We start from the raw sequence: 23864 nt of genomic DNA, 5'->3' as shown, positions 1-23864 counted from the left end.
GTCAGCCACCGTAGCAAACCTACACGCTTGGCACGCGGCAGAAGTTGTAATCTGCAACCTCATCGCTAAACTACGTAGGCTACTGCCTAAATTGGAGATGACGGAGAAACAACAGAACTGGAAAATTCTCCAGCTTCCCTGAAGTCACCGGTGTGGCTCCATTTTTACTTCCCCCATGAGTTATGTAAACAAGCACATGTTGACAGAAAAACTACAGTTTGTAGGCTGCAGAAGATATAGAGACTACAGAAACCAAAGAAAACTGTTTTGTGATTTCCACTTAAAATTGATTGTCTACATCACTTTGTACGGTAAAGTGGGGTTTATGCTCGCAGTCGTGCAAACAATGAAGCATGTAGGGTAGGCGCCGACAGGGACGTCATGGTGCATTCAGGCGTGCCTCGTAAACTCTGAGAAACTCTAGCTGTTGTAAAGTACACTTCTGTTATCTAGTGGATCTTCTTTTTGAGGGTTTAACAGCTTGTTCCCCAATTGACCAATAGCATCAACTTGTGAAATAAGTTATTATTATTTAAATTTGATCATATGGCCTTAGTGTGGTACATTCCAAAAAAATATCCCACTTGATAGCCTGAATGCTCTATTGATCTTTACGAATCAAGACTCCATAGTCTAACAATGACATGTTTAAATCCAAAATCAAATTGTGAATTCGGAGAATCGTGACACCCCTAATTAATACTATGATGGTGATTGTTTCAATGGATGTTTTGATGTCCTTTGAGGTGTGTGTGTTTTGTTTTAATTCTGGAATACTGAATCTCCTGTCTGCACAACAAATTGACCCCCATGTGTATTAATAAAGAAACCTTGACCTTGATATCGGTAGAAAATGCAAGAGAGAGGTAGGTGTGTCTGTGTGTGTGTGTTGGTGGGCTGAGTCTAGTGAACATGGAGGAAACAGCAGGCTGAAGGAACACAAAGACACCGAGCACAGACAGGAAGTGAGTCCAGTTCACCAGTTCACATCTGAACTAAGACTTACTGTTCTTCTGTTTCACTGCTCGCACACACATAGCCACGCAAACACAAGTACACGTTCACAAATACAGACACGCAGACAGTATGTGTGTGTACATACACAGATGAGAACGGGAAGGTTAAAGAAGGAAGCCCGAGCAGATCCTGCTAAAATGCTGACTTGAGTTTGCAGCGCTCTGAATAACAGGAAGACAAGTCTCCTCTCTCTTCACTCGTGTGTGTGTGTGTGTGTTGTTCTTCTATCTTTGTGAGAATCGGTTCACGTTTTACTGTAGTCAAAGTGAGGACATTTTGCAAAGTGTGGACATTTCAGCCAGTCAGCAAATGCTACACCTCCCACATCCGACCACATCTAAAAGGAAAAGTGTTTATACTCGTTCCAAATGGCCCCCACTCGAAAATCATCATAGCATCACTCTGCCTCCCTCACCTCTCTTTTGCAGGTTTTTTGTAGTCTCGGCTTGATGAATCATACAGACGGGGATAATGACGCACACTTTCGTACAATAGGCCTTTTTCACAGCACACATTTATAGTAGGAAAAGCACAGGTGTTACTAATAGCTGTTCTATTCAAGTGTCCCATTGAGCATGACAGTGTAACACTGAGCCAGCATGCACAATATCAGGACCCTGAAGCTGGAACACCTGTGCTTTTCCTGCTGTGGCATGTTACAATGCCATCAGTGAGAAAGGCCTATCTATTCTCAAAGGGCATTCATGGTGTTGCACTCAGTTGTACACGCAAAAAAGTGACGGAAGTAGTTATGTGAAGGATGAAAAATAGGCTTGAGAGAGAAGTTCAAACTCTGCCTACATTTATACGCACACCTGGCTGGAAAACCCCTGTATGAAGTGGTCATGTTTGTCAAGATTGTTTTTTTCTGAAGAGTATTGACAGACTGGCTCTATTCCAATGAATGAGAGTGTCACGCAGTGCTAATGTCGGTCTGAACGCGGCCTTAAACGATCTGGTAAGCACTTTGTTTGAAGCATCCTGAGGCACGTAAGGTCAGAATTAGGATTAGGTTAAGAACCGGCATGTTGTTGTGATGTTTACAAAGATGCATTACATGCAGAATAACAGCTTTTGGTTAACAAATGAAGGAATTCTGTCCACATAAAAAATGCAAGAGGGCTTTTATTTTGGAACGGAAACAGGAAGTGCCGAGTTAAAAATAAACACATTTTTTCATACTTTTTTCATGAAACTGTTGTACCGTTGCTGGTATGATGTCAAATAGGCAAGACCTCGAATCTCTAGAGGGGACGCAGCCGACACACAGCCGAGCCGCACATTCATGTTCAGATCAGCCAAGAAGAGGAAATCGACACGTGCGTGCACTAGGCCCATATTTGGGCCGATATTAGCTTATTGCAGATATATTGTATCGGTGTAAATGTCGGCTGATAAATAACAACAAATTGCTGTACAGATGGGCCAAACTAGGTCTGAGGTCATTTAGATAAAATGTCTCCATCAAATAGTTTGTCCACCAAGAAGCACTGACAAGTTTATTTTTTTTTAAATGTCCTGTTCAGTATGCATCTTGGTCACAAAAAATTAGTCCGTATGTTATACATAAACATATGCACTCTTACTAAACACATGCACTTTAATGATTGCCTGCACATGTTTTGAAACGATTTTCTAAAAATGAGAAGAAAAATATGACACTTTGTGGATTATCTGAAGAAACACTGAATTCAAACTCTGACCCCACTTCCACACTGAATGAGTGTTCAATGTACTGCTGACTACTGACTGTGTGTGTGTGTGTGTGTGTGAGAGAGAGTGGGTGTAAGAGCACTACAGACATCTGCAAAAATGAGAAAGGTCCTGAGATTCTCCCGAGTCTCAGACTTCCCCCATACTTCCTTTCTCTCACACACACACACACACACACACACACTGAAATACAAGTTCAAACTTATAAAAGTTAGAACATATTAGCCTACAGCGCCTAGTGACTACCAGGACTTCCTAACAGCTCTGCAACTTTAATAAGTTTAAATTTAAAGGTTACATACAAAAATACTAATTTGATTTTGAAACTACACGTATTGCAGACGAGCGTTAAAGCCGTAACAGAATACTCTCCACACCAGATGTGTTACCTCTCAAAGGCTTAGTGTAAATATTAAGTTGACTGATGAATTTGATGAATGATTATTTCCAGGAATATTCCAAATATAACGAGAGTCAAACCTGCTCCGGTCTGTAGAGCCCTAAAGCAAACGAATGCATGGACAAACTCACACACACACACACAAATGTTTGTCCACATTATACACACACAGTGCAAAATATTCTCACTTGCATTTGCAAACACATACCTCAGCATGAGTAAACATCCAGCACGCCCACAAACACTAAAAACAGCCAAAGTCCAAGTGTTAAATATTTCCACTCAGAATCTCAAGGAAAAAAAGCTGCGTTAGGAGAGACGGATGAGGACGATGCAGGCTCCTGTTACATCCTGTGAGTGTGTGTGTGTGTCTGGGACACAGCTGGCTTGGTCAGGCTGAGCTATATTATTGATTTCATGACAAAGTTTTGAGTCAGACTCAAATATATGATGGGAAAAAAAAAAAACTCGAAATTTATGGATTGAAAATGAGTTCAGTTTGTGCTCACCAGAAGAGTCGGATCAGATTCAAAAAAGAGAATATGTTTGAAACAGACAGAGTTCAAACATTGAGGTTTCACGTAAAGTATCTGTCTTTGTGTTTCAGTGTTTCTCACCTGTTGCTGATACATTCTTTTAGCTCTGTGGTCCAGGAGCTGACCTGCTGGTCGTTGTCCGTCTCAAATATCAGACTACCTCGATTAACCTGCAGAGGCAAAGATGCTTTCAAATACACCGCCCACATTATATAGACGCCGAGCTGCACTACGTTGTGTAAATGCTGTTCCACCTTTAAGAAAAAGCTAAAGACTCAGCTCTTTCATGAACACCTCCTCACCTAATGACACTGATGCTTATTGATGATGTTGATAACGAGGATGTTAATGACATTGAGGATGTTGCTGATGTTGATTAGGATATTCATGACGATGATGACATTGATGGCGTTGTTGATAATGTTAATGATGACGATGACATTGCCTCTGCGCCTGTCGGCACCTGCGTCCGATCGGACTTGAAGCTGTTGTTTGGCACTTACTCACGTTGTTCCCTCCTATCTAGATCTAGAAAATGCAATTTTTTCTAATCATATTCACACACTGATAGTGTATTTAGGGCTTAATATTGCCATTTATGTGGCAGCTTACCTTTTTTTTAAGTTTTGTAGCTCATTCTAATGATCAAAATCAGGTTCAAGTGATAAACCACTTTAAAAAAAAACATCTGGGAATGTACTTTTTTGAGCCACTCAGATTTAAAATAAGGTTTTCTATAACTGCTACAAGAGGGCATTAGCTCAAAGAGTACAGATGTTAACTATATTCAGAACGTTTTGGTGAATCAGAAGAGGCCAGTAGTGTTTTAAATTACCCATTTTCTCTAATGAAAAAATTCTCTTAGTAGTAGTCAGGGCAGGCTACCAAAACTGTGATAGAGATAGTTAACACATTTTCCACAATTGATGTGTAAAACTGCTGTCAAATACTAACTGCTGTTGCAATAAAAACTTTATAGTTTGACGCTTTGTGAACAAAGGTTGTAATTAAGTTGGATTGATGTTTGTTACACCAGATTGCAATGGTTTTCACAGTAAAAAAACAGCAGTATTTTTAGATATATTTTGGTGAAATGATGGTCGATGGAGAATGTGGATGGACATTAGAGAAGTGATTGGTGATGTGAGAAGTTTCTGTGGGTGTTTTGTTTTCATGTCCATCATGTAAACACATGTCAGCCATCTTCCAACCCTACAGGTGGTGTGTGTTTGAAACTAAAGAGACAAGGTTTGGATGGAATATCCTTAAAGTTTAAAGCAACAGGTCTAAATGAAGGATGCTGTTGAGTTTTGTTATGAAATGATATGACACAATGATTGTCCGGTTTTCTCTTCCTGTTGGTTGAAGATCTACAGTAAGTAATTGTGTATGTTAACAACAGAGCGAGCAGAGTCCGCAAACTACAACTGTAGCCTTTTTCTGATCAGAATCTTAATGTAGTTAAAAACTTGAACGCACCTTTAAAACAAATGTGTTTAAGTTGTCAGGCATCTCCAGCCGGTTGCAACGACGGACTTCTTGGATATCTGAGCAGAGAGTCGTCAGCTTGGGACTGGAGGCCTGAAAAACACAATATGATGACTGTCAGACAGGTCAGACGATTCTCTCATGAAAGGAGACAAAAAAAGGCACAGAAACAGAAAGAAGTAGAAAAACAAAATGAGTCTTCAATCAGCTTCTGATGTCTACGGTGGCTGACCATGTGATATGGCCAAATTCCCTGAATGTTTCAACAGCACACAGAACAACACGCTAGTAAAGGCTAGTTGCTGGTAGTCTGTGAGGAAACACAATCACAACTTGGGGTGGGGTGTTGAGAGTTTGGTGCTGTTAACGGAATTATTCTAAAAATGGGTCGGTGGATCATTTTCCAGAGAAATTGGGACATTGATTCAGGAAAGACAAAAAAAAAAATCCATTCACCTCCACTGTTTTGGAGTGGCAGAGGATGTCTGGGTGACAAATATCTCATAACCTTAGCTACCATATCTGTGGTCAAAAGCCTCATTTTGGTCTTAAAATCTAATACAATCCCCCCTGCACAAGGTTTATAAGTTTTAGCCCGATATCTCTGCACACCTTTTTCCCCCACTTTTATTCCAATATCTAGCTTATCAATGAAGTGGCTTGTACTTGCAACAAAATAAGCTTCCCTGCCACTGAGATGGGTAGAATAGACTTGCCTTCTATGTAAGTTGCCATTGCAATACGCCTTATTTTAAAGTTGATCAGTTAAGCTACAGATACCACACTACAGGATGTTCAAGTGTACAGTATGTGCAGTCTCTATATGTGTATGTATGTGTGAGCGTGAAGTCTCGGTGCTACTGAAACTGAAGCCTCCCTTGGTGAGAGAAAATGCAGTGAATCATAGGAAAGAAGAGCATGATGGGAGCTCTCGAGGCAGAGCTCTAAGGTCTACCCCACCAGGAGAAACTGTGAATTTGAAGAATGAGATATGAGGGGCTTCCTGCTGGATGTTGTACCTGAGGCACAGCGACCTTTTCTGCAAAACTATCAGTGGCCTTGACTTTTATGCACTAATGAAACAGACACATTAAGATACTTTCTACAGGTGTAAGACCTCTCTTTAGAGTAAAGGTAAACCTGAAACTCAGCTGGACAGAAGAAGGATGGTGTGTGTGCACATCCATGAGTGCACAACTACAGACACATGCACTCAAACTAATCATACTTTACTAATAAAGCGATGCCTTCAAGTCCCCCCCCCCCGATACAAACGAGCGCCAACAGAGCCAGCGGCATAAACAAACACACACACACACACACACACACACACACACACACACACACACACACACACACACACACACACACACATGGATGACTTGTTCAGCCATGTATAAAGGCCTGTGGCAAGTTGGGTCAAAGGTCACCTCTGAAATGAAGCCTGGGTGACAGCTGATAGAAATACGTGTGGAGTTGAGAGTGTCAGCAACTCTTATTGAGAGTTTAAAACTATTGTGTGTGTCATATGTTCGCTATGAGTGTAGATCGACTAATCATTGCAGCTCTACTCATGCCGGGTACACACTACACAAGACTCAAGCTGATTTTGGGCCTGCTTCTCCCCTCCCGACAATGGTCAGGAAAGATATTTTTTTATGGTTCTAAAGATTATCTTTTCAGATGTTTCCGTGGTGTGAGGTATGTTAAGAGTGTTTTCTGCACCCCCCGATCGGCTCAGAAGTCCATCCTGGCCGCACCGATTTCAGATAGTAAATATAAAAAATGTTCAACATATACGATCGGACATCCTGTTGTGTGTGGGGAACCCCCGAAGACAGCCGATGACACAGTCGCGTGGGAAAGAACGACAGCCAATAGGGAACCAAACTGACTGGAGCAGAAGGACAACCACCATCGCCATGGCAACCGCAGCTAATGCATGAGCTAATGCAAAACGCAAAGCATAAATTAGCAGTAAGATGGAGCTCGGAAATGGAGGACCAACTTGTTGATTTGGCGACACAAGTGTATATTTAACATGTCTCCATGACTTCATCCATCCATCCTTCGTGAATTTTCAGTACAAAGTATTGCATAAACTAATTCTTCCTGCACGTCGTCCGCCATGTTTGTTTACACCAAAGTCCCGTTTGATCGCGAGAGATTTTGCGAGATTGACTCTTGTTGTTCATGAATGGAATCTGTTAGCGTGTGGTGTGCTGTTTTTGCCAAATCGTTGCTCACCACCCACTACAGGAACGAAACCGTTCCTATAACATGTGGTTATGTGTGGGGTCTCTCATATTTTCAACATCTTTTAGTGTGGGCCAGCCCCAGCCTTTAAATATTCAAAAGTTAAAATTGTGTTTGTTCAATCAACATACTAAATGAAATTCCTATAATACAGCATGTTCTTATTTACGATCTTTTATTGATCTGTCATTGATTCATTTTGAATATGAACCACAGTATCTTTACTTTATCAATTGATAGAATTATGTGGAGAGATGATAAATATCATCACCCAGCCCAGGATGAGAGTCTCCTGAAACTAATGTATTTAATCTACCAGAAATTAAATTGAAGCGCACTAATCTTTCTCCAGCACACAGCGGAAGCCAAAAAGCTACAGTTGGGTCAACATCAAACCCTATGGGGGCAAACGTATGTAAGAGCCCATAACAAAAATAAAAGTGGAGGCGGGTGGGTGGCGTGAGAGAGCAGAAGCAGCAAAAGGAAACAGGCGAGACAGTGAAAGACGCGGCGTTGGGTGGGAGAAGAGAGAGGGATGAAGAGCAGAAGAAAGAGCAGCGAGGACGGATTCCAGGGCTTTGTGCACCGGATGAGTTTGAGTCTATGTGACAGTGTGTGAGCCTGAGGAATGTCTATGATAATCCTACACACACACACACACACATATAAAAACAGACACATACACACATCAAAAGAATAGATTAACCCCCCACTCGCCCAATTTCCTCAGCTCGCCGGTGACGTGAATGAACCCCGTAACTCCGTACGCTCTTTGTTTTAACCACAGTGTCTAATACTATCAATAAATACTGTGACACAGAGATGAGAGGGATGTGACTCATTTAGACAGATCTGAGTCAGTGAATGAGGAACCGACTACAAGTTGAACTTGTAACCAAATTGCTGCCACAGCTGGATTTTAGTCCAGGATGTTCAGAGAAATTATGCTTCTTCAGATTCAGGTTAAAATTTCAAGTTTTCTGATAACTTTCCTGTGTAGAAAGATACAATCAATATATTCTCAGAAGAAACGTGTGCACACTTGCAGGAAAGACAAGAGGCACATATGAAAGATTCAAAGATAGTATGCCAAAAAAAATCGTTGTTGGTACAGAAGCTCCCAAGTGATTTAAAAACAAATCAATAAAAGTTAAAAAAAAAAAAAAGATTTGAGGAGTAAATAAATAAATAAAATTGATGTTTATAGTTTATTCTTGGCCTTGGAAAGAGTAAGTGACAAACAATCTCACTTCAAGGTCGACTGAGTAGCTGTTCTTGAGCTTTCGATTATCACATGGTCTTCAACAGATTGTTTTTGTAACATTTTGTTTTGTAAGCTGCTGTTTTGACATTCAACTTGTTTTGAGGTTTGATCTACTTTTTGATACGAATAAAAATACAACTGCAGCTGAAACGATAGCTTAGTTGATCGACTATTTCAATAATTGATTCATCGTTTTGTCATATTTCAAGCAAAAATACCAAATATTCACTTGTTTTAACTTCTCAAAATGTGACGATATGCTGCGTTTTCTTTTTTGAATCATGTTTAACTGAATATCTTTAGGTTTTGGACTGTGAATCGGACACAACAAGACATTTGAAGACGTCATCTTGGACTTCTGGGAAATTGTAACAGGCTCAATGTTTTGTGACATTTTATTGAGATTAATTGAGAAAATACTCAAGAGACTAATCACTAATGAAAATAACTGTTAAATATTTGAAATCTAAAATATTTGACCACTCTTACATTTGCAGACAAACCAGTTTACTTCTATTTGCACATCACTGGTTAATGAACATGTATACATATTTCATGCCGAAAAAAACCTAAAGCGACGAAGATAAAGGATGTGAGTTAAAGCTTCATCATCAACATCATAACTACACAGGATGTGCAACAGCTATTAAGATGTGGAACTGTGTGTGTGTGTGTGTGTGTGTGTGTGTGTGTGTGTGTGTGTGTGTGGGTAAGCAGAGGGTGACTCACTGAGAGGAATTTATTGTGAGATTGTGAATGAGTTTCTGACTAAGAACATCTTTGAGGAACCATATGTGTCTGTGGAGGGAAAAAAAAAAGAAGAAAAAAAAACAGGCAGCAGATGTTTGACTGGTTGAGCAACAACATAACACGCCTGATTTCTGTGAATCAACTTCATCAGGGGAGCAAGTTCAAGCTCACAGCACATTTCCTATTACTGCAAACTGTAGTCTGTAATAGTCCCTCCAGAGGACACACACACACACAAACAGACTCACGCACACACTGACCAGGCATTTGCCCTTTTTCTTCCCTTTTTTCTCATCTGCATATAACCCTTTCATGGTTATTTCCTTAAACAACACCCCAAAGCAATGTGGGAAAATTGTGTGAGCATTCATGAACTGTGTGTGAAGTTCATCTTCAAAAGCGCGATGAAAAACGACCCCAAAAAGATGCAAACAGACTAAAAAAGAAACACAAAAAGACCACAGAGACGCAAAACGACAACAAAGACACACAAAGAGACACGAAACAATCACAAAGACATGCAAATGAGACCCAAAATGGGCCGCAAACAGCCACAAAATGACCAAAACAGAAGAAAAAAAACTACCAAAATATGCAAAACTTGATGCAAAAAGAATAATAAGGGATAAAAAACAATTATAAAGTCATAAAGTTATCAAAAAAGAGCTAGAAAGAACAACAAAGACACACAAATTTATCACAAAAAGATACAAAACAAACACAAAGAGACTCAAAACCACATTGTTTTGCATCTCTTAGAGTCTTGGGGTTTTGCTCCTACGTAGGAAGGGTGGGGGACCTTTTATATGTTTGTGTCCAGGGGCCCATTGTCCCGTAATCTGTCCATGGCTGTGGGCTATTTGGAGTTACAAATAGCCGCAATTTACTGATATTATTTCATGTTAGAAGTAGAGATGTAAGAAAATATCGATACACATGAGTACCGTGATATTATGTTTTGGGATACTGTATAGATTCTCCAAAACGCTGTATTGATTTTTAATTAATCTCCCGGCTGCTATTCCGTCTTTTGGAGGATGTAGCAGGCTCAGGTACTGATATCATATGAAACTAGAAAACCTGAGGAATCCACTGGTACCGACCATGTCATACTTGCATGTTGCGAAGGTGGCTAAATAACGCTGCAAAGTTCCACTAAATTTTGGCGAGGAAAAACTGGCATGGCCATTTTCAAAGGGGTCCCTTGACCTCTGACCTCCAGATATGCGAATGAAAATGGGTTCTATGGGTACCCATGAGTCTCCCCTTTACAGATATTTAGATTTGGGCAAAAAACAAGTTTTTTGCATGCAGTACAAATGTGTTATTTTCACCTATTCTAAAATGGTGTACAGTATTTGAATATTTCTTCACACTAAACAGTCTTGGAATTGCATAAATTGGGTATGACTGTAAAGCTGAGACTCTTGTGGATCCAATGAGTCCAGTTGTATTCATGTGAGATGATGTTAGTCCCCATAGTAGTCATTTCACAGTGACTTTTCTTTACTCAGATTTTATACATTTGGTGTCTTATACTTTGACAGCTTTCCTAAAAATGTAATTTGAAAACAATTGCAATATATCCCCTTGCTTACAATATCGCAATATATTGAATAGTTACCCCTGTATCATGACACTTATCGTATCGCCAGAGTCTTGCTTATACACAGCCCTAATTAGAAGTCAAAGGTATTTATTAGGCATTAATAAGTTATTACCCTGAATAACCTATTAATAATGTACACTTTATTACTGCCAAGAACCGGAGCTTTAAATCTGAGTTGAAACACGTTATTACTCATTTTAAAACTTCATTAAAACTGTGCCCCAGGTGTGCGAGTGACATGTTTTCGGAATAACTAGACTGCAGACTTAATCCTTTACTATAGAGACTGACAAAAACAACAGCTAGTGCAACGTGTCCTTAACAACTATTACCTGGCATTAACCTCCTCTACATACAAACACTCTACAGGAGAGAAACGGATAAAATAGGCAGATTCAGACAAAGCCACAGAGCGTGAGCATAATGAGTCTGTTTTACTGTATACAATAAAACCTTTAGGGAAGCTTTTCATTAAGGTCTTAAATAACTGCTCCTCTTTGTGTGTATTGTTTGCCAGCAGACCTCAAGTCTACGGACTTATAGTGCTGCTGTTCTTTATCCTGCAACTGTGAAGTTGTAGTAAACAAAGGTTACTGCATGCTCATAGCTTCAATGTTTAAATAATAATGAATTCCGGACAATATTTTAACATTTAATGTCTCCTTCATGTGGGGAAAAAAGCCAGGATATAATGTCAAAATGTCTCAGTACATTATTGATGGTTTAAATCTGTGAGTGTGGGTGTAAATCTAGTTCAAGATGGATTTTCCACTCGGGAGAACAAGAGAGACTGGAGTTTTATCAGCTGCATATCACGGAAAAGTACAAATCAGGCATACAATAATATATATATATATATATATATATATATATATATATATATATATACACACACAGCACTGCGTTTTACAGCTTGTTCCTTTGGTTTCGTGACTCTGTTGGCCTGTTTACATGAATACAGGTTGTTTCTACCACAGTAACTACATGCTACTGTGTGTTGATGACCTATTTACACTAGCAACACATGACATACAAAGCACTGCAAGACCTATATTAGATTAGTTAGATTAGTTGATCAACTCCTAAATTTAATAGCTTTTAGTTTGGAAATGATCTTATTTCACAATGTCTGACGGTACCATATATGTTCCTTTACAGCTTGTTGAAGCTCTTCATTGAAGCCATACGAGTGAAATATTGAAGCCCAAGGTCGTGTTGTTTTTAATAGTTGTATCATTTCATCAACTGGAAATATATTAGACGTCATCTGTATAATTTTATACACTTTTCCCCAAATTCAGCTGGTCAAATTTAGAAACTTTGGCATCACCACAAAACCGCGGAAATAAAGTTCTGTGGGTTTTAACAATATTTGGTTGCACAGCACGAGTTTGTATTCAATATTCTGATGGCGGAAAGTGGGATAGAATATATTATTTAATTTATCAAGTAGAGTCCAGCATCTCAAATGAGATGATTTACTGCATTTTTCTTTGCTTTATATCATTGTAATTTGAATATATTTTTTTTTAGTCGAACATTGGGCTTTGGGAATTTATAATTTAATTTGTTCACAATATTTTGACATTTTATAGACTAAACACTTTCTTATTAATTTAAAAAAAGTAATCAACAGATAAACTCATGATGAAAGTGTTAGTTGTAGCTCTATCCTTTTTTTTTTTTTTAAACTGCCACATTAACAACACTCCTGTTTACTTAACTGACTTAGTTTAGCTGTTAAGTTTTATTCTTTTCTTGGCAACTAAAATATCAACGTGTAACACATTAAGCTGATGATGAACTGTCCCAGTAATATTATGACCCCGCAACGACTTTTCAGTTTTCACTCCTGGTTCTTTTCAGATTGAGTCAACTATACTTTCACTACTATGTTTCAACTTCACACACACACACACACACACACACACACACACACACACACACACACACACACACACACACACACACACACACACACACACACACACACACACACACACACACACACACACACACACACACACACACACACACACAGAGGACTGATATTGTGAATATGAAACGCAGATATGACATGATGTCACAATACGGCCTACATATTGGCTTTTCAAATTATTTTTACTGTATATACTGTATCTATCTGTTAGTCCTGTCCTTGCATGTCTTTTTTCCCTTACTTACTTACTTGGACTCTAGTTAATAACTACCATGTGTTATACTATGGCATTATCTATAAGTGAATGTGTAATACACTGTTTTTTTGCATATTATTTATTATGTTGTGTGTATCAAATTTATAGGATATGTAATTCTCTGTTTTTAGGTTGCGTTTTTAACACCCGGCCAGAGACAACGGGTGATAATTAGCATTTTAGGCTTCTGTATCATTTTATACACATTTATACAAGATTCAGCCGGTCATGTTAGAAAATAACATTTTGTGGGTTTTAACTAAATTTGTCGGTACAACATCTCTTATTTGAGGATTTGCTGCATTTCTCTGTTTTTATCAATATCAACTAGGGCTGTCAAAGTTAAGGCGATAATAACATGTAAATATGTCTTAACGCCACTAATTTATTTAACGCAACTTGGTTGGTTTTAGGTTGTAGCGGGCTCAATTTTCAAGCTTAGAGTGAAGATACTGGCATCATATGAAACTAAAAAAACCTGATGAGTCCACTGGTACCAACCACGGTACCATATTTGTCATTGTTTTGTGTTGTTAATTTATTTCCAATAATAAATATATACATACATTTGCATAAAGCAGCATATTTGCCCACTCCCATGTTCATAAGAGTGTTAAATACTTGTCTCAAATCTCCTTTTAAGATACATTTTGAACAGATAAAAAATGTGCGACCAATCAATTGTGCGATTCAAATATTTTTAATTGATTGACAACCCTAATGGGAATGAAAGATTTGGGGATTTTTATGGACTATGATGTTTTGACATTTTATAGATTAAACAATCAATAGATTAATGAATTACGTTAATAATGAAAATAAAATTGTTTAGTAATTTTTCAGTCACAGCCTTATATTGAAAATATTTTTGAAAAAGTGCCAAATGAATGACATTGAACCTACTGTACTACGACTTCACAAACTTTGGTCAAATCATATGACAAACCAACAGAAACATTTTAGGCACCAACGCTGCCTGTTCAAAGTAACAACTGCTTCACCCGGGTTCACGCACGCACGCATGCACGCACGCACGCATGCACGCATGCACACATGCACGCCAGCAGCAGGCATAAACAGTTGATCAAAGTAGCTCACAAACAAATAGCGATGCAGCCGTGCAACCTCTCACCCACACAGTCAAAAACACATCTACAGTTTGAGAGCGCGCGCACACACACACACACACACTAGGGTGACACACAGGATGTTTGGAGTCCAAAACGATCTTCCCAGGGTCCCTTTCTCAAGGCCGTCACCGTGGCAACTGACTGACACTCCACATTCCACTATCCCTCCGAGGGTCGGTGTAGCCAACGCTGTCCGGGGTGCGTGTGTGTGTGCGTGGTGTGTGTGTGTGTGTGTGTGTGTGTGTGTGTGTGCTGGACTGACCGTAAACTCTGCAGGGTTACCAAACTGGTCTCAGTAGAGATTTTGGAAAGTGTGTATGCACAATTATCCTACACACAAGCACACACACACAGACATTTTAAAAGCACCACCCATCAGGGCCTCATCAGGCAGAGGAGACCTTGACCGACACATCTGTCTGTACTTCCCCTGCTTTTGGGTTAGGATCACTGATGCATTTCTTTTCCTTGCTGCACACTTAAAGGATAAGTACGGTCTATATATTTCTTATTGTCAACAAAACCCATGAAAAGACGCAAACCAAAATGATCCTACAAGTTAAACCAAAGCCTTGTATATCTTATTCTTCAGTGCCATAAAGGCTCCATTGTTGTCCAAAAACTATTTAACACATCCATGAACACTGTCGTGTTTCCATTCAAATTTAGCAAATATTTTATGCAAATTTCCAGAAAAAAAGAAAATGCAAATTAAAGCGCATTTCCATCCACTACTGTTAGGCGTATTTCAGGAGTAGGTTCATCGCAATAAAAAGAAGTTGGCGGTTATTCACCAGTTGGGTGCCATTAAAGAATAAGATGTAATTAAAAGAGCATCAGTAAAACCTCAAAGGAACGAAAACAATGCAGAAAAGGTGTTGAAAATATGGTATTTGTGTTTGTTTAATGTGTTAATTTTAGGAAGGTTACTGTTTCCTCATCAGTCCACGCAGATCTGATGTTTTCATCCGCTGCCATTTTCAATACAGGGCTGCACTAACTTTGTACATTGGCTGTACTGGTGCGCCAAACTTTTTTCATTTAGGTGCACCAGCACATATTTTAGGTGCACCCAAAATATTTCACCGCGCAACAATAACACATTTTAAGCCTTTTGTCAGTTCCTATAGGCCTACACTGGGGGTGTCACGATGACAGAAATTTAGTAGTTGATAACAATACCAGTGAAATTCCACGATTCTCTTCCATCAATAAAAACAAAAGTAAAACAATAAATCCCATGTACTTCAACATACACTCCTTTATTAACGTTTGCATACTGGTTTTTGTTAGGAAGTTAAACAGGTCATAATTCCCTCTCTAATATCTATTTTATATTGCTGTGAAAACATCTCCTTCAAACGAGTGGATTTATTCAAGTTTCTCGCCAAAAACTACATTTTACAAGATTACATTTTAACACATCATGATAACGTTAGAATTGACCACTTGACCGATTTATGGTTGCACGCTGGAGCCCTGAAATAGTCAATGTGTGGGACATTTATATCCAGCTCATGTTACAGGTTGATTTTTATAATCTTATAGCTCTGCTTGGATCGCGGCTACTGTACACTTATTCTTGGTATGCTTCTAAAGAAAACTGTGTTTAGTGTGTTTATACAATAGCTATAGCTGCACTTAACAATGGTGATCTGTAGCAGCTGGCATTGTTTTCACCCTTCTACTCCACTGCCAGACCACCTGTTGTTTGTGTCACACTCCTGAGGTCTTCCTCCATAGTTGGTTGGACAGAAATAGATTTTCTGATCCCAGCGCTCCTGGTTTCTTCCATGACACGGTGGCTAAACTTTTCTTCCTGTCCAGCAATTAATAAGATCTAAAGACCAGTTAGTGGCAAACATTGGCAGTAAACGTACGTAAACAATTAGGCTTGTGCCTATGCCGTTGTTTGAATAGAGGAGACATTGCTTTTAAATAGATTTTCTAATTGTTTAAATATTTTAAATAAAATGTTCACGCTCTTTTACCAACGTTTATTCACGTAACTTTAAAAGGTAGGCGCGGTAATGCCGTGAAACTAGCAAGAGTAAACTAGATTTTAAGAATGATCCAACCAAAAAAAACAGCCCAGTGTTGCCAACTCTTTTCCAATGAAAGTAGCTATTATTGATATGAACGTATTGTAAACAACAAACATGGCTATTGTTAGTACTTACAGCTGTCACGCTAGCAGCTTGTGGAAGACTCCGGTGACGCGCAATGAGAGCACGAGCAGAGTGTGCGCAGGCAGGCAGGTAGCCCGTCCAATCATCACATCCGGCCTGAATGACATATTTGGACGGGTTTATAGTCCTGCGACAACCAAAGATACCGGATTTTTTTTTTTTTTTTGTCATAGCATTTGATTTATTGATTGCTGTCGGGATGTAATGAGAATTTCAACTAATATAACAAAAAATGCATTTTAACAGCACTACAAACCCTACCTTTAACTGTATTGCTTTTAGAAAGCTTAAAGGTTTGATTATTTCAAAGCTCAGAGGCTGAGCCACGCTGCCGATCGGATCGAATAGAAACAACTGCCAAACCCTATAAACACTACACAATAAGCAAACACTGCATGTCCTTCAACAGTGAGCAAAAAGAACAAGAATATCAACATTAAAGATAAAGTAAATGTTAGTCTGAATCCTGCAGTTTCTCTCTTAAAAGGTCGGGTTAGATCAGTGGTTTGTGTTGGGTCTCTTTTGATTTGGAAAGTAGAATTTGACTCAGAAAGCAGATCCAAAACATGATAACGCAAAAAAAATAAAAATTTAAAGGCCCCACTGAGGGATATTTTACCGATTCTCTCTGGCCTTCAAATTATTTTTGGCTCAGGGTTACGTCCACTCAAAGCAGCTGTAATCACATAAAACCATAATACAAATGCATGAAAATGTTTGTTTTTTTACATTTTAAGCCAAACATGATCTTTTATGACTCATTTACAGTAAGTTTTAATGACCGTAACTTACTATGAAATGTTTTAGGAATATTTTATACATTTTACTGTTCATGTAGTGTTTTTTTTTTCCTCAAATCAGCTCTTTCACAGTCCAAGAAAATATTTAAAAAATGTGCCTCCGCTGAGAAAAACTCTTACAGTCACCTTTGTACAAATTGGTTTCTAGTACATGAACATAGGTGGAGTACGTGCAGCCAGGAGATCAGATCACTTTCACAATCAGCTTTATCTGTGGCATCACAGAGGATGTGGGAAACACACACACACTCTCACACACACACACACACACACACACAGAAACTGAGCACTAGTTGTGGGGTTACCAACACTGATAGAGATGAGTGTGTTCTAGGAAACCTGTCAGAAGTCGTCAGCCTTCAGTGATGAATAAATGTGTCAGTTCATTGTGCTGCCCTCCTTGCATACTTCTCAGAAACACTGATATATAAGCCAAATATGCAGAAGTTAAGACAGCACACTCAAGATTCACAGAACTGAGTGCAGTTCCTTGTAAATGAATTAGCTGTGGTTTTGCACACGAAAAAGACCAATTAGCAAGCCTGACGGAGCAGAAAAAAAGAAGGGAAAGTAGTAACATTTCAGCCAAATTCTGACAAACATTGAATCCAGTAGGCAATGTAAAGGTCTTTGAGTTGAAAAGATACATTCTAATATTTACCAAGATCTATAAAATCATGTATGAGGCCAAGCAGAAAAGCTTGTTAAGAGGACTGCACACCGCATTTATATCAATGAGGGTAGGCCATATAACAGGAACACCTCTCTGTATGCAACACAATTCAACAGCACCACAAACTATATCCTCCAAAATGATCAGAACTAATACATCGATGTATCGATTTATATTCCTACGATCCAACTACATCGGTAGGCACTCGGCAAGTTGTCCTTCACGGGAGACGTATATCGATCTAAAATTGATTTGCAAGGTAAATAATCGATTGTATCGATACTAAGAATTTGCACCTTGCATTTAAGCACGTCAAATGTTATATGGATGTATTTTTTAGCACTTTTAACAGTAAAGAAACGTTAAACGTTACTCCGATTCACTCTCCCTGTGTATGACGTCATCGATATGCGCCAGCAGCGCCAATCTCAGAAAGACGAGAACAAAACGAAGCATGACTGATGGCGAGGAAGAGCCAGACGTGTTTGAGGTCCAGCATGTGGAAACATTTTGGCTTTTGCAAAAAGGGAGGTGTCCTTGAAAAATTGCTCGCTGTTTGTGCAAAGGCCAGATAAAATACAACGGCAACACAACCAATCTTTACACGCACTTACTGAGATGCCACTATTATTGCTCTACCGTTTATATTGGAAATGAGAACAGAAGCAGCAGGTTAAACTACTGTTCGTTCGACCTGAGGAGAAGTTGGTTGTATTTTATTCCTCGTTAAATATTATTGCTCTACCTTTTGCTTTGGAAATGAGAACAGAAGCAGCAGGTTAAACCACTGTTCGTTTAACTTGAATAGAAGTTGGTATATTTTATTTTTTTGTTAAATATTGCACTGCCTTGTATCTTGAGAACTGAAGCAGCGTTTTCCTGAAGTTGCACTTTTGATTATTTTCAAATAAAAGGTGTATGTATTTGCCATTAATCGTTGTGCTTACTTGTTTATATCCATAATTAATTTATCCCCGATTCCCTTACAAGAAAAACTTTGAGGAATCCTGACCTGCAGTGTGCAGTATCCAGCTATTTACTTCAGTCACACTGATTGAATTTTTGGCAAAAAAAAAGGTTACTGTATCAATTTCAAGTCATTGAATCGTATCATATCGTATCGCTCTAGATGAGCCAAGTAGCGTATTGTAACGTATTGATTAACACCTTTTTTAAATGGTTCAACAAAAACATAACATTATAACCTTCATTAAAGTAGGTCCTGCAGGACTGAAGAATCAGCTCATGTAAGCCACAAAGAAACATATTTTCCCACCTAACACTCCTGACATCACTTCATGTGGATCGTTTTGGATATCTCGGATTTGAGATATTCACCACAGAGACTTCTGTCGCTGCTCAAATATTTCATTTGCGGTGCTCACAGCACTGAAAAATTACATTTGAAACGCCAAACGGCAATATCTCCTTCCAGAAAATATGTATCGGTTATCCAAACTAATCCTCAGACCTGACTGAACAGTTTTCATTGGGACTTCTTTCTATTGAAAATGTGAACTGTTTTTATTGGGACTGCTTTCTAGCAAAGAAAATTGTTCCAGTGGAAACTACTGACAGCGAGGTCTGTGAATTATCTTGAGTAATCGGCACATTGTTTTTGGAAAGACACGTTGCTTTGGCAATTAAATGTCATTTTTTAAATGCTTTAAGCACCACAAACAACACGGCATTCACCCACAATGTACTGAAGTGGAAACACAAGTCAAGGCGGCTTTGTGAGCCTAAATCTACAGTATATGGCAGTGTAGCATAAGCATGAGATACGATTTTCAAGGCGTCCTGGTAGCCTAATGATCTGGGATGTTGACCGTGTGGTCACAATGTCCCCGATTTTAGTCTGGCTGGGGGGTCTTCCTCTCTTCTGACTCATTTCCTGTCACCTCTCTGCTGTCACTATCAAACAAAAAGACAGAAATGCCCCAAAAAATACTTTGAAAAAGGGAGATATCATTTTCTAATCTGTCTTAGAGTAGATTTCTGAGGAGAAAGGTCTGCCGATATGAATGACAAGATGTTATGAGGTCAATGTGATAAACTATTAGATCTTTGACCCCGACTACTGTTCCAGAGTGATTATTTTCCAATTTGAATCTTAATCTTTGCATATAAGGTACAACTCATTTGTCCAAGATAAATGACCCTAAGTAAGACAACATTTCAAGCTAATCAAAGTGCAGCTAAAATATCATGGAAAACAACCAGATCAGCTTACTGAGAAACAGAAAATAGATTGTGTGATTGTGTGTAGTGTAGTAATCTAATTTCTACCTTTTAACATACTGTAAGTGCCAGTACCGATAAAGTTCAAATCATTAGTTTATTAATTGTTTAATTGATCAACAGAAAACAAATTCCCAATTATTATGATAACTGATTAATCATTTGGTAATTTTTCAATTACCAAAGTTCCAGCTATTCAAATGAGACAATTTGATAATTTTTTGATATTCTACAGCGTAAATGATTAATCAAAAAGCAGCAAATGAATCGATAATGAAAATAATCATTGGTTGCAGCCCTAGATATTTCTATATCCCAATAGTGGCTGATAATATCTGCGGATATATTGGCCTGGAATAAAAATCGGCTGTGATTTATTATTTTAAAACTACAAAAAAACGACTTCAGAGATATGCCCTGAAGTTGGGAAAGAAAAACTCTCTTGTCCTTCCTTTCCCTGCTGCCCCTGTGCCACACCATTGTTTCTGAATAAACCTTACTGTGTAGTTTTGCCCCTTATGACTACAGTTTCTGGTACCACTGAGCCAGAACCAGGTTTATAAAGGGAAGGAGATCAAGTCATGATAACATTTTCCACACAAGAGGCAGAGCCAAGTGGGATTTGCCAGGGCCAGAGCAAACTCTAAATGTTTATAACGCAGTATCAAAAGCCACAGTTTGCTTAGTGAGAAGCTACGGCCACAATTGACAAATCATCTCCGCTGGCAGCAAGATAAAAAAAAAAAAAGTCATTTTTTTACAGGGGAAAACTGAGAAGCACAGATAATGAGTAAATGCTAGTTGTGTTTGGCCCTGTAATGGAAACCAGGCTAAAGACTTGCCTGGAGTGAATCAGGGGCTTAGCAGGACTGGAGATGTGACTCAGAATTAAGCGGAGTAGAAAAGAAGAGAGTAGACTAGAACACAGAAGATATACAGAAATGTTCACACAGGGTTTCTGCAGGGTTTACAAATTTAAGACTTTTTACAGCCTTTTAATGCCACATAAAACAAAATGGAATACCTTTTCCACTGCCATACTGCTCAAAGTGTGACTGAAAAACCAGCCAGGACAATAAGGCCTACAATTATTTATGAAGTACATTAGGGCTTCAACTAACGATTATTTTCATTATCCATTAATCTGTTGATTAATTGTTTCATCGTTACCTCTATAAAATGTCGTGAAAAAGGTAGTGAAAAATAACATTCACAGTTTCTCAGATGTTGCCACGGTGTTGTCTTTAATTTGCTTGTTTTTTCTGACTGACCGAACAAAACCTTAAGATTGGGGCTGTCAATCGATTAAAATAGTTAATCGCAAATTAATCACTTTTTTTATCTGTTCAAAATGTAGCTTAAAAGGAGATTTGTCAAGTATTTAATACTCTTATCAACATGGGAGTGGGCAAATACACTTGCTTTATGCAAAAGTATGTATATACAGTATTTATTATTTGAAATCAATTAACACAAAACAATGACAAATATTGTCCAGAAACCCTCACAGGTACTGCATTCAGCATAAGAAATATATGCTCAAATCATAACATGGCAAACTGCAGCCCAACAGGCAACAACAGCTGTCAGTGTGTCAGTGTGCTGACTTGACTGACTTGCCAAAAACTGCATGTAATTATAATAAAGTGAGCATGTCTGTAAAGGGGAGACCCGTGGGTACCCATAGAACCCATTTTCATTCACATATCTTGAGGTCAGAGGTCAAGGGATTTGAAAATGGCCAAGCCAGTATGAAATGGTTGGTACCAATGGATTCCTTAAGTTTCCTAGTTACATTTAATGTCAGTATCTTCACTCTAGCTTTAAAACTTAGCCCGCTACAACCTAAAAATCGCAAGTTGCGTTAATGCGTTAAAGAAATTAAATATTTAGCAGTTACATTTCATCAATTAACAATATCGTTGCTGATAAATTGTCAGTCAATCGACTAATCCATTAATCATTGCCACTTTAAAGTACATGAATTTATCGACATCTTTGTCAATACTTCCCAGCTGTATATAGAAATAATGTCTAGTAATATAATTTGTCATTTAATGTGACCTGGACCCAGATAAGCTGCAGAAAATGTATGGATAGATAAACAAAAATAATAATTAATTTAAAATTTGGTTAAAAATGTACACTTAATTATGAGGGGATGATCTTCCTAGCTACTTCCTAGCTTCTGCTCCAGTCCTGCTGATGACACGGACTGAAACTCCACAAAAAAAGGATTGAACTACCTCTTGCCAGAAACGGTGGTTATGCACATAATAATCAGTTTGTTGACAATAATAAAAAGGCAATACTCCAATATTGATGTTCAATGTTTATCACCTTTAGATTAATATTCCTGTTTCTGACTAATGGCTGAAGACACTCTGTCCACGTTACGTCACATCAGAGTGGACTATAAGCGGCTCTTTTTACGACACCAACAGAAGAGCATGTGCAAAGATGACTTCGTACAAAAAAAGAACAAACAAACAAAAACATTTCAGTAGCCACGTTTAAAGCACAGGAAGTGTGTCTAGAGCAGAGCCGTCCTGACGCATAAGCAAATAAAAGACCCCACAACAACCACAGGGCCACCAGACAAGCAAATTGTATAATTTTAATATTTACAGTTCCTGCTTAGGGCTCCAGAAACGCTGGTTCTGAGACAGAGTGAAGCCTAGATATAAAATACACTAAGTTGCCATTTTTTTAGGCACACCTTGTTTAAACTAATGCAATACAACGGTACTGCAATAAACCCTACCGTCATGAAGGTTATAATGTTCCACTGAAGCTGTTTGAGAGTCACTTACAGTCAATAATAAAGAGTCACAAGTTCAGCTATGCATGCTGCAGGTGTTTACACGACTGCAAACATCCTTTTGATGCAGCAAATAAAAAGAAGAACTTCACATACTTTATCTTAATGCAATTACACCTACTCGAACCATGACATAACACTGCATGGTAATATAATAGTGTTTGCAGGTGTGCGTGTGGGCACTGATGAATAAGAAGAACAGAGGCCAAGAGAAAACTGTTGGGTGAGGGTGTTGCGCAGCTTTGCTTTGGGGGCTTTCCACATGCAACTCAGCAAGGTCATGTGCACTGGCACTGGGATTGTAGGTCACGATAGAGTCCAACAAAGAGGTTATGACGGGGGGGAAAAAGCACACATTTTGTGATGCATGAACGATTAAATATCATTAATCACCAAAGGGAAACTTTGTATTGAAATAGAGTCGTCATAAATGCAGGAAGAGACAGCATGACAACCTCTTCTGCAGAAAAAGACACAGAACTAGAAAGAGAAAGAGCGAGAGATCTGACAAACATCTTGACCACATGACTCTAACCACTCGACTTCCTTTAGATGTTTCTATAGATTTTTGTCACGCTGAAGCATACATGCACAAACAAAAAAAACACACAACACCCCTCCCACATTCAGGCATTTTCCACACTGAGAGAGATGTTTTCCACTCTGTATGAGAAGACTGTTTTTCTGCCTCCTTTAGACTGAATCCAAATAAATATAAACAAAAGTGACAAATGATGTGAAAAGCTGCCTGCTGTTGTAAACCGTGTCCTCCGTGAGCTATG

At 38.6% G+C, this 23864-nt stretch overlaps 1 protein-coding gene across 4 annotated transcripts in view; it reads right to left on the bottom strand.

The window, feature by feature from the left end:
• The window catches only part of sh2b3 (SH2B adaptor protein 3), a 71224-nt gene that overhangs the window by 10584 nt on the left and 36776 nt on the right, over window positions 1-23864 (bottom strand). For all 4 annotated transcript variants that reach the window (XM_074637421.1, XM_074637424.1, XM_074637423.1 and 1 more), the window contains exons 3-4: window positions 5146-5247; window positions 3748-3836 (exon numbers count right to left, since the gene is read on the bottom strand). In XM_074637421.1, the coding sequence (XP_074493522.1) occupies window positions 3748-3836; window positions 5146-5247 (191 nt within the window). The remainder of the gene's footprint in view (window positions 1-3747; window positions 3837-5145; window positions 5248-23864) is intronic.

This window comes from Sebastes fasciatus, chromosome 6 (genome assembly GCF_043250625.1).
Source record: "Sebastes fasciatus isolate fSebFas1 chromosome 6, fSebFas1.pri, whole genome shotgun sequence".
NCBI lineage: Eukaryota > Metazoa > Chordata > Actinopteri > Perciformes > Sebastidae > Sebastes > Sebastes fasciatus.
This window is presented reverse-complemented; position numbering and strand designations above follow the sequence as displayed.